The following is a 12,000-nucleotide window of genomic DNA, read 5'->3' as shown; positions in this document are numbered from 1 at the left end:
GTTAGCTAAGCGCTTGCCCCTGGGGTTAGCTAGGGTTAGCTAAGCGCTTGCCCCTGGGGTTAGCTAGGGTTAGCTAAGCGCTTGCCCCTGGGGTTGTCCAAGCCCTTGCCGCTGGTTTTGGCTAAGTACTCGCCCCTAGGGTTGGCTAAGAACTTACCGCTTGCTGCTTCGTGGTGCGCGGCAAACTGCATTGTGGGTACCCAGACTTTCATGTGGCTGCTTTTTCAGCTGCGACACAAATGTCCAAACAGCTGTGTAGCCAAAATGATAGGAAGTGCGCCCTGAATTGTCGCCACATTCAAAAAATGATTTCCAACCTTTCCCATTCACTTGAGAGAACACCATGGCTTTAAAGAAAACAACGGGGTGCAAACATTCCCTAAAAAGCACACGACCCTTTTTCTTTTTTTCATGCAGCCCTCTCCGGTGCTTTGTTATAAATCAGTGGCTTGGCAGTGTGTTATATTTGTTATTACATCAAGAAAGTTTCATTTAAATAGATAAACCATTCATCTGATGATTGGACGTTTTCTATACATTCTCAGACGTACAGAAGCCCCAATTTTACCCCGGTGATACCAACTATTTATCTTCGTGTGGTTTTTCTGTATAAATGTCATTCGTCACGTCTGCATTCCTGTGTGGAAATACAATTTAGTGAGTCAGTGCGTTACAACAACTGATGAACAACAAATGTTTTCCAACATCCTTTATTTCCCATACTTACATGCATGCGGGGCTATGTATCTAAAAGAGAACAGAATTTGTTCTCCTTTTATTTGTTTCTCATTTTTAAAACCTGATCACCAATTTAGGATTTACAGATTGACATCTCCCCTCCTATTGTTTGATACTTCCCCCATCTCTTAGATTGTAAGCTCTTCGGGCCAGGGTCCTCTCCTCTTCCTGTGTCACTGGCTGTATCTGTCCTATTTAATGTACAGCGCTGCACAATATGTTGGCGCTATATAAATACTGTTTAATAAAAATAATGGGAATGGGCTTGGTTCCTGGTGAGTTCTAAAAGTGGAGAATAGAGATGTCGTAGTTACCCTAAATTGGTGATAAGAAACTTGTTATTGGATAGAGTTCTGATCACCACTGTCTATTGTTTTTATTAATACCAATAAGTGCACAAGGACCTACAGTGTCCCTGATGTATTAAAGCTCTGGAGAAGATAGACCTATTATGGGAGAACCTGGGTGATCCAGCAAACCTGGAATGGATTTTTTTTTTTTAAATATTTTGCTATTAGTTGGCAATTGTTTTCAATACTGGACCAGATCCATTACCGGTTGTATCCATTTAGCATTTCACTATCAGGGGCAATAGGTGTCTGTGCTCCCTATGTATGCTGATGACACTCAGATCTATCTGTCCTCCCCTGACCTGTCTCCCTCAGTCCTGGATAAGGTCTCATGCTGCCTGTCTAATAATAATAATAATAATAATATGCTGGATTAGGAGTGCAACTCCTGTTCTTATACAGTCCTGCACAAAAGTAATCATGGATCTCTCCTAAAGTGCTTTCTGATTGTCTTCCCTTGTGGTGTGTAATCACATTGGCTGCAGAGTTTGCGGGGTTTAGCTAAACTTTCACCGGACTGTTTCTCCAGTAATTACCTAAAGTGAAACTAAACATTAAAAAATGCAGTCAGGCCAGTTGTTTATTGCTGAAGTTACAAGCTATGTATTTTGTGCAATAAAATAAAGTTACCTGTATCAATCCTTGTTCCATCACAGGTGCCATCATCTTCACCCGGTTTTATTCCAGGCTTATCCCAATTAGTCGGCCCAAAATAACGTAACTTCCATGCATGTGTATGGCCATTCCTGAGGCAATCTGAGATACAGCATATATTAGCAAACAGTCAGACAAATACACGTGGGGGACCTCAGCTGTGCAATACAAATTTCTGCCTAAATTTCTGCCTGCTCATTTATTTCCTATTTAAGTGTATTGCTGGGATCCTCATACAGATGTTTGCACTGAAAACACCGAACCATACAAGAATGTGTAGCAGTTTCTTCCTTGTTATTGTCAGTCTTCTGCAGAAATGTCATTCTCCATAGTGAAGGACAATGACAGACCGATCTATATAAAGCAACATTTAGGCTACATACACACGTCCAATGCTTCTTGTCCGATAATTGGCTCAGGGCCAAGAATCTTGCTTGTGTACAGTGCCTGACGTCCATCGTCCAAACGACCGTCCTGGCGGATCCACGGACGATGGACGACAAACGATCGTAATGGAAGAGTGCGCAGCAGGGTGCCGCTCCGTCGCTCTCCCCCTTCCCTCTCTATAGAGCAGATCGGCGCTCTATGTACATCACTCGTTCATACATTGTGCAGTCATACCCTGTTTCCCCTATGATAAGGCACTGTCTTATAATAGGGGACTACAGTACACGTTTATTGTTGAAAATCACTCATGTGCCATTGATTGTCCCCTTCTGATCACTCATGTGCCATTCATTGTCCCCTTCTGATCACTTCATTTTTTTACCTTGAAAATGGCATTAGAAAAATAAATATGTATTATACTTGGGTCACACCACTAGATGTTGCTGTGTCCTCATGTAAAGTGTATAACAATCTCTTCTTATAAAAGAAATGAGGACACAGCACCATCTACTGGTGGCCAACAGTAATGCAGAATATATTTTTTCACAGCAAGTGGCCCACCAGTTCAAAAGTACTTTAATCTAAGGGAAGAGAGGAAACGAAAAAATAAACAGACTTTGCTGTGATTTTAATTTTTCCCCCTTTTTTTTAAAAATGACTTAAAACATACCATAAATGTATTCATTCACCCAGCCTATTTCTTCAGTTGGTGTCATCATTGGTTGGGCGGCGTGCATGATATAACTCCCACACGTGTGCTCTGGAGTTCATGCATGTCGCCACAACTATGCCAAGACTCTGAAATGTCATGTACTGTACTAAAACGAACACATTCTGAAAAACCATGTTTGCTTTTTTCCGTCCACAGAGTGAAAACTCTCCTCAGCATTTGAGATGTTTGCTCCCGGCGGGTCCGGAGGTTCTTCCATGCCCAGGAGAAGAGGCCATGGAACCCATGCCCTTCCCAAGCAGCCAGAGAGAAGCCTGGCATCAGCTCTGCCTGGCGCCTTGTCCATCACTGCCCTGTGCACCGCTCTGGCAGAACCCGCCTGGCTTCATATCCACGGAGGGACCTGCAAACGTCAGGAGTTGGGGGTAGCCGATGTGCTGGGTGCAGAAGATCCTGAGCTACTTACAAGTGAGTTCTGTGATGTGTATAATATCCAATCAATGTCTTGTAAAGATCTTTGACAGCTCACTGAAATATACAGACAGTGGTTGTTCAAGAAGCAGTTCTGTGGTGCAAGGAGCTTGATCCTGAAGCAGGTCAGAACCTTCCCTAAGAACCGCCAAGCTGCATGATATTACATTTTTATTTTGGGCTTTTATACATTATAAAATTTTTTTTTAACAACTTCTAAAGTATATTTGCACACATTGTTTTGAAGGTTGTAAAAAGTGCTCAAGGAGCAAATCAAACAAATACAACGTCCCTTCCAACAGGTTCTGCTGGTATCTGTTTTCTTTAGATAGTTCAGATCACATTTCATAATATTATGAAACCTTTTACCTTCAAAACATAATCATAGGGCACCTTGTATAGATACACTCCAATTTGCACTGCACTGCAAATGTTAAATCTCCCCTCTAGCCTCCGCTTCGTTAAATCTACCCTCCAGCCTCCCCTTCAATAAATTGGCCCTCCAGCCTCCCCTTCAATAAATTGGCCCTCCAGCCTCCCCTTCATTAAATCTGCCCTCCAGCCTCCCCTTCACTAAATCTGCCCTCTGGCCAGATTTTTTTTTTTTTTTAAAAAAAGGGGAAGCCCCTCCTCTTCTGTTTTTACCACCTTGGCAGTAAGAATTGAATTGGAGCGCAAAGCCTCCAGGAATACGTATGTCATGTATCCCAAGAGGCTTTGGGCTGCTCCACTTCTGCAGAGCCCTTGATCCAGTCCTGCGCTATCCTGATTACTTACTTTGTACCAGTGCGGAGGAAGCGCATGTCGCTACAAAGTGCTGGGTTGTGCGCCCTGCTAAAAGGGGCTGGGGAGACCACCGCAGTTGTACTTATATTTCAGTGTTCTCCCCAGCCCCTTTTAGCCGGGAGCAGCACGTTTTCATTATCCACCCGGCTGTTTTTGGATGGTTGCTAAAAAGTTGGATCACAATACAGGGGCCACCACCCACGTATAGCTTTTACTCACCCAGATTAAAAAAATTTCTGGGGAGAACACGGTCTACTATGACCGACCCAAAAATGTAATGTAAAATTGATGTTCCTTTCATCTCTGTTTTTATTTTCACAGTTTTGCAATGTGCTACAGTGATCGGCTTTTGCTACTGGGCCTCGGAACTTATACTTGCCCTTCAGCAGCAGCACAAGCAGTACCATGGCTCCCAAGTCTACGTCACCTTTGCCGTTAGTTTCTACCTGGTGGCCGGAGCTGGCGGGGCATCCATCTTGGCCACTGCGGCAAATCTCCTGCGCCATTATCCTACAGAGGAGGAGGAGCAGGCTCTGGAGCTGCTGTCAGAGATGGAAGCTGACTCTTACCCTGCTGAGTATGATGTCATGAATCCCTTCCAACCTCCACCAGCCTATACTCCCTAATGAAGCTCCAAGGAAGAGAGCCAGGGGATTATCCATTAGTCTGTCTCCATCTAATCGGAGAGGGCACCTGCTGCCTGACTCAAGAAGAGGACATTTCAGCTAAATTGCTGTAAATATGCCAACAGGCAGTTCGTTCCTCCTCCCTCGCAGGCAGGTCAAACCGATTTCTTGTTTTGCTTCCCTCTGCCCTTCGTTAGTTATATAATGTTCGTTTTTTTCGGGATTGTTCACAATTCCCATCATGCTTTTCTCATTTAGTATCGCTTTCTCCCTTGTGCTTGTCCAGATGCTCCCTTTAGTCCAAAAAGTAAACTTATTTTTTTAGACCTTTTTCAGAAAGTCACGGCCATTTCTGAAAGTGCAAAGGTCATTCTGTGATTGCTTACAATGGTAAGCTTTTAATTTCCAATCAAATCCTGAGACACAATAAATCTTTTTTCCTAATGGATGCTTAGGGAAAAGGAAGAGACTAGGAACACGAGGAAGGTAGGACGAAAGCTGTGAGAAGAAATAAGCCGTTTCTGTTGACAGATCAGAGATCCTAAAGTGGCCCTATCATCCATACAGAGTGCTGGCAGCCATTTTTATGCATCGAAAACTCCATCCGTTCTCTATGATGGCATCTTTTAGCAGCGAGGCGCTCTGCACCATGTACCTCAATGACGTTCCTTGCAATTTGATATGCTGCATTTACTGAAATATCAGTCCAGCCCACCAACATGGCTGCCTCCACAGGGTATGGCTGACAGGCATGCTGTTGAAAAGGGGGAATGTATTTAGCCTGGGATGTTTGTCTAGGGTGGCAATATTTTTGGCGTGATTGGTAAAAAAAAGAAGCAGCAATTAGTTCTGTTGAGCTCATTATCACATCCTGATGGGACGGTGACAATCCTATTAGATTGGATTGCTCAGATCATGAAAGTTCAGTCTGGGTACACACGTGCAATAAATGTCGTTGGAAAGGATCTTTCCCAATCCTTTCCAACGACGACAGACTGCATGGTGCATGAACGAGCTCTGTACATACAGCACCATTCTGCTCTATGGAGAGGGAAGGGGGGAGAACAACGGAGCGCCACCCTGCTCCGCTCTCCCCCCTTTTCTTCCATTACGATCATTCCTCAATCCGCTAGGGCGGATCCACGAACGCTGTACACACGCCAGATTCTCGTTCGGTCTCAGCCGATTATCAGACAAGAATAATCTGACGTGTGTACGTAGCCGTACTCACGAGCACACCTGTGCACATTACCCTGACTGAGAGCTCAAACCCGGGGGTTCTCTGCCGCTTATCATTGACCATAGTTAGTGATCAACTAACGAAATCCATGCTATTGCACACAAGTATAAACCTGCTTCATTCCTTCTGCATTTCTGATTTTACACCGTTTTATTCTGCACTTTTAATGCAACACATTTCTTTCCCTTACATTACAGTTTAGTAAAAGTATAGTCCGTTTTCATTACATTTTATAATCTGTTTTTCAGTCTGTTTTTAGAGGTTTTGTAATAACAAGTGGAAAATCATTTGGAAAAAATGACAATAAAATTGTGAATGGAATGAAAAGTGGAGGCTTCGTCTAAAGATAATTCAGAAGTGAGCGTAATGAGATTAACATGCAGTAAAATGAGCAATGAGTCTGTAAAAGATTTATCCAGCTCATTGTAAATCTGCCGGCCGTTAGTCAGCAGAACTAGTGAAGCGGCATGGAAACCTATGAAACAATTTCAACATTAAAAGAACAAGTCCAGCTAACTGTGACCTGACAGTTCCCCCCGGGGGCGCTAGAGGTTTCTTGAGCAATGAGCAGTTTGTGCCTCTCAGGTCAGTATTAGTGACACCAATGATGTTTTTGGCTATGTGTAAGGGTGACATTCTTCCCACTGGCCAGCACTGTAAGAGGAATTCTTCCCACTAATCACCACACTAAGGTACTGTGAGCTGTGCATATATTAATTATAGGCGGGGTACCCTGAGACCAGAAAGTTATTTCAAGGGTTCCCCTATGTTAAAAAGGTCAAGAAAGGCTTTTCCTAGTAGGGGTGTCAATTATTACACAGAATATATAGCGCCACCATAATACGCAGTGCTGTACAAAGATCATAGTCATGTCACTAGCTGTCCCTCAAATAGCTCACAATCTAATGTACCTACCATAGTGATATGTCATACAGTCTAATGTCACTTTTTAGGGGGAAACCAATTAACCTAACTGCATGTTTTTGGAATATGGGAGGAAACCCGAGTACCCAGAGGAAACCCAAAAAACATGGGGAGAACCTGCAAACTCCATGCAGATAGTGTCCTGGCCCAAATTCAAACCTGGGACCCAGCGCTGGCCAGAGTGCTAACCACTGAGCCACCATGCTGCCCCATAAACAGGGAATCTGACATTCTCTCAAACATTCCCTGGTGGGAATCTTCCAGGTCCACTACTGGACATTTTGATATGCGTGTATGCTCTGATTTTTCTTTCAATGTCTTTTACGTTCGCTTCTACCCAAAGTCGCCATTGTTGTCCTAGGCTGTAAAGACAGCAGGTGGCTTATAATATGGGAAACCATGGTAGCCATGGGAGTCCAACCTGGCCATTTATTAATAGGATCACCAAAAGATTCCGTTATATCATTACCCAATATACCCCAAAAACATCAATATTAGGAGACTGCCCGCTAATGTCTGTAATGGACCCCATGCTGAGGGAATGCCCAGACTGACCATGGGCGATACAACTAGAATATAATGATACGTCTGTGAACTTCCTCCATAGTGATCAGATGTAGAGCCAAGCTTTTGAGGGCTCTATTAAATGAGCAGAAAGTAGGAGCAAGCCGAATAGGATGAGGAGACCATTCCAGAGAGTCGGGGCAGCTCTAGAAAAGTCCTGGAGTGGTGGGAAGGCTGGATGAGTCTGGCTGCAGAATTCATATTAGATTGTACAGGAGAGAGTCGGGTTATTGGAATACCATTATTCGTTTATTATTGACCAATCCACAGCAATTAGTCCAATCAATAAAGCTGAGCCACACAAATTAATTTGATCAGTCTATGAATAATCATCTATCCAGATGGGCATCAGAAATTTCTGGGCCCCTCTCCTTCAAGTTTAAAAAGGTCCTGCATTGTGAAAGGTCATTATTCTTTTGGGGCCCAGAAGTACCGCCCCTCCGGATGGCGGCCCTATGTGTTATTCAAATTTAATTGATCACTGGATTCATAATTAGTCTGTCTGTTAATAAATAATAAATTGAAAGTAGATTAAATATAAATCAATTAGAAGATCTCCAAAACTTGTCAGATACTTGTATGATCTACTGAAATTTTCTGATCTTGCTGATTTTTTTTTCAATTTTTCCATCCTTTTTTGGTTAATCAGGTTTGTGACAGGATTGCCTATACAGCAGGCAACATATGGTGCCCAGTGCAAAGTAAGCAACCAATCACCAGGTCAGAGTATTGTCACATGGGGTTGCCTATCCTTATGCCCATGTTGACGTTTAGAAAGTCAATATTGACATAGAGTTAGACACGCCCACCACATGACCATACTCAGCCTGCTTATTGGGGGAGACAGGGGGTGTGTCCTACGCCCATCACACTTCAGGTTTTGTGGTGGGCTCCATCGGTGCAGCATGGAGCACCTTGTGATTGTTCTGCCAAAACTTTGCTGACTTTGAACATTTACCTTTGAAAAACAAACAGAAATTGTCACGGGAAAAACCCAAATCCATGTCATGAAAATTTTGTTTTCTGCACAAAAAAATATTTCACATAGTTTACTGTCAGATTTTGTTATAATCAGATTACTCTGTGTGTTTGTTTTATATGAAAATAAAGAAAAAAAAATGATACTTTGTTGTTTCTTTGTATTTTTGAAACGGAATGGGTGACAGGTCGGTTAGGACCGGTGGTGTGGTTGCGGTGCTATACCACCATATGCATGAAGCAGCGCCCGTAGTCAGGGCATTATATGTATCATCTCAGCCATGGTTGTCTATAAAGAATGAGGAGGGGGGTATAATTAATATTATTAAACACTATATAGCACCAACATATCACGCAGCGCTGTACATTAAATACAAGAAGTATCGCACAATAGGAGGGGGATATGGAATGGTGGGGAGTAGTGAGGGTTTAGGAGACAGAAGAAGCCGAATAGGACGAGGAGACCATTCCAGAGAGTTGGGGCAGCTCTACAAAAGTCTTGGAGCGGCTGTGTATGGGGTAGGTAGGTGGGCAGGCTGTGTATGGGGGTAGGTAAGAGGGAAGGAAGGATGAGTCTGGTTGCAGCATTCATAATAGATTGTAGGGAGATTTGGGTTCGTAGAATAGCAAGGAGTAATGAGCAGCCTAATAATGTCGGATGTTCCAACATTGGGTTATAAAGAATAACAGTTGGGGCTACTAAGACATTGGCAGGGTGCCAGCCACCGGAGAACTCCCTTGGACACCGCTGTTCTCAGCACCATCTGAACTTACCCTAGGAGTCCGTAAAGTTGCTTTCAGATGTCAGCTTGTGCAGTTTGCTGCTCCTGAGCGCATATTAAAGTGCTATGGATCACTGCAGGTTTACATGCACTGCCCCCTTCTCCTTAGGATGTACCTGGTTTCCATCATTGTCCTATTATTCCTCAACTGCCCAGTGCCTTTGTAATATGTCCCATGTTTTGTAACTAGCGGAATCACTCAGTGTAGTCAATGCAGTGTAATAATTTAAGCATAGTTCCCATTAACAGTAAAAAAAAAACCTGGCATTTATTGCACATACTGGCAACCACCAGGCCCAGGGACTGGTAACAGTCAGTAACTAATATGCTTGGTCAGCATATAATATTACTCAGTCAGTTTTTTCAGTAAGTTTTTATGAAAGTTTTACAAAAGTAAAATGCAGAATCCAGCATCATTCTTCAAGGCAGTGCATGAGAAATATACAAAAAGTAATTAATAGTTAGCCAAGGCTATTGGCCAGGCTTCAAACATAACACATTTGAGGCTAACCATGCAGGTTGTATATAGGGTTTGTATATAGACTCCAGGGTTAGAGGTCCTTTTTATTGCCCATGGGGCTGATCCTTGTCCATTATGAGAGCCGTAGTCCTACCAGTAGGGATGAGCGTAGGAATGCCTCTGGTATTCTCACAAAAATTTCCTCGAACTTCCGATGGTTCCCCAAAATTTCGGCGAACCGATATTGCGAAACCATCGGAAGATCGAGGAGATTATAACAGGAGGATTCACAGGGGTTTCACAGGGTTCTCTGGGAATCCTCCTGTTTGAGATATCTGGGGCACTAGAGTTTAATTAACCTCCTGAGGGAGGCGATTCCACATTTTCACAGACCTTACAGTGAAGAATCCCTTCCTTATCCGGAGCTTAAACTTCTTTTCCTGCAGATGCAAAGAGCGCCCCCTTGTGCTTTGTAATGATCTTACAGTGAATAATGGGGAAGAGAGTTCTCTATATGGACTGTTTATATATTTATATAGGGTGATCATATCCCCCCCTTATACATCAGCCTGGGCTGGAATACCTGTGCACAGGTGATAGAGGTTGGTGCACTCCGTACAACACAGATGTGCAGAAATCATACAACTAAATATTAGCTTAATGATTCCAAATCACATTTTCAGTGAATGTTTGAATGAATGCAGACACTGCTATTATACTGAACAGCCTCATATTCCCTTGTCTTCGCTGTCTGTTAAAGAAGAACACAAATTTGATGAATGTTTCCCGAAGTTTGGATTTGGAATAGAATGTGCAGAGCTCCCAGTGTATGGAAATAAAGGATATTTGAGGGACTTTCAGCCTTGTTACACTTTTATTCCGAAGCAAAGGAGAGCAATTTATTGTGCGCTAAAAAAATGGAAAAGATACAAAGAATAAATGTTTTGTTTGATCTCTCTACACAAAGCCCAGCCTGATGATAGCCGGGTGGTTACTGAAAAGTGCTGAGCCAGTCCCATCAGTCTCTGTACAGAGGAGCTGACACTCTAATGTCCATCCACAGTCACACACTATTATTATGCATTTTTTATAGCTATGACATATACCGCAGTGCTGTACAAAGATCAGCGATGTCCAGCAAGTTTGGTTTAAATGTCTCTATGCATTTCCTAGTGATCACCAAATAAAGCTCTGACATATAGCACAGTGCTGTACAAAGATGGCGATATTATATATATAGATTATTAGTGTTTAGCAATGGGATTGCCATGGCTGGTGGTGATCAGTGCATGCAGCAGCTACGAGCCTGTCGTTAAGGTAAACAACAGAAAGCATTCTCATTAGCTGATGGTTAATGCAGCAGATCCTACACAGTACTATTGCCATGGTTGCAATAGAGCAAATTTTTAATGTTTAGCATTTATTTTGCACCAGAAGGACCATTTTAAAACAAATTTGTAAAATGCCCCTGACCTGACCCTAGCACACTGATCCGGGCAATTCTGTTCTCCTAGCAGGAGTGATATTGGTGATCTATGCTGGTCAATAAGTGCACAGCCTGGTAAGTGATCAATATCTGCCAAAATAGGGTAAAGAATGAGTAGAAATATTGATCTATATTAAACATTTGTATTGGCGCCAGCAGCCAATCAGTTTACAGATGTAATTTAGATATCTTAGGGATGGAAATGAAACAAGAATTCTGATTGGTTGTTATGACTAGTGAATATTGATGTAAAATCTGATAGGAAATGTCCTTATTCGCCCGGTGTATAGCACCAAAGAGGGTCCCGGGCCCCATACACCGATTTCTCCTCATTATCCTAATGACCAGCAGCTACGCACTGAGTAGCATGCCGGTCACGTGTCAGGTCACGTTACCCGCTCCATTTCTATTGCCCTTGAACAAGGGGCCGAGCTTCGCCCCTGGAAGTTTATTCCTTGACGGATAGAACGTTCTTCCAATCAGCGCTCACAGTGATGTCCCCTCGTCCAATCACCTGAGGCAGTGGGCGTGTCTCAGGCCTCAGTGTGGCAGGCGTGCTGCTGGCTGCCTTTTGCTGGTCGGGATGTGGCAGCGGCTGGTACGCGGGGTGTCGGTGGGGCTGACCGGCTGGTTGCGTTCATGTCGGCGGCCTCCTCAGGTGTGCCATTATGGAGGGGGTCAACAGCAGGAAACCCAGGTCCTTGTTCGGGGTGTCTGCTATAGGAACAGGCCGGGGAGGACGGGCAGACTGCTTGCCGCACTCACAGGGGCCTTCCTGTGGGAAGAAGAGCGTGTGAGAGAAGAGGAGATCCTGAGGTGAGAACTGGGGGGCTGTGGGGGCATTACTGGGGATAAGAGGACTACAAGTCCCAGCTTGACCTATA

General features: G+C 43.6%; 2 protein-coding genes across 2 annotated transcripts in view; both read left to right on the top strand.

Moving 5' to 3' along the window:
* The first annotated feature begins 2,882 nt into the window (after positions 1-2,882).
* Positions 2,883-5,518, top strand: TMEM127 (transmembrane protein 127). Its single transcript, XM_072402854.1, is given in 2 exon segments — positions 2,883-3,391; positions 4,265-5,518. Coding segments are annotated over 2 exon segments (786 nt in total). The 5' UTR covers positions 2,883-3,023; the 3' UTR covers positions 4,683-5,518.
* Positions 5,519-11,641: 6,123 nt separating this feature from the next.
* The window catches only part of STARD7 (StAR related lipid transfer domain containing 7), a 17,080-nt gene continuing 16,721 nt past the window's right edge, over positions 11,642-12,000 (top strand). Inside the window, exon 1 of the mRNA XM_072402853.1 lies at positions 11,642-11,932. Within this exon, the coding sequence (XP_072258954.1) occupies positions 11,700-11,932 (233 nt within the window). The 5' untranslated portion in view covers positions 11,642-11,699. The remainder of the gene's footprint in view (positions 11,933-12,000) is intronic.

The sequence above is a fragment of the Pyxicephalus adspersus genome, chromosome 2 (assembly GCF_032062135.1).
Source record: "Pyxicephalus adspersus chromosome 2, UCB_Pads_2.0, whole genome shotgun sequence".
Taxonomy (NCBI): Eukaryota; Metazoa; Chordata; class Amphibia; order Anura; family Pyxicephalidae; genus Pyxicephalus; species Pyxicephalus adspersus.
Note: the sequence above shows the minus strand (reverse complement) of the source record. Positions and strands in the feature narration are given on the sequence as shown.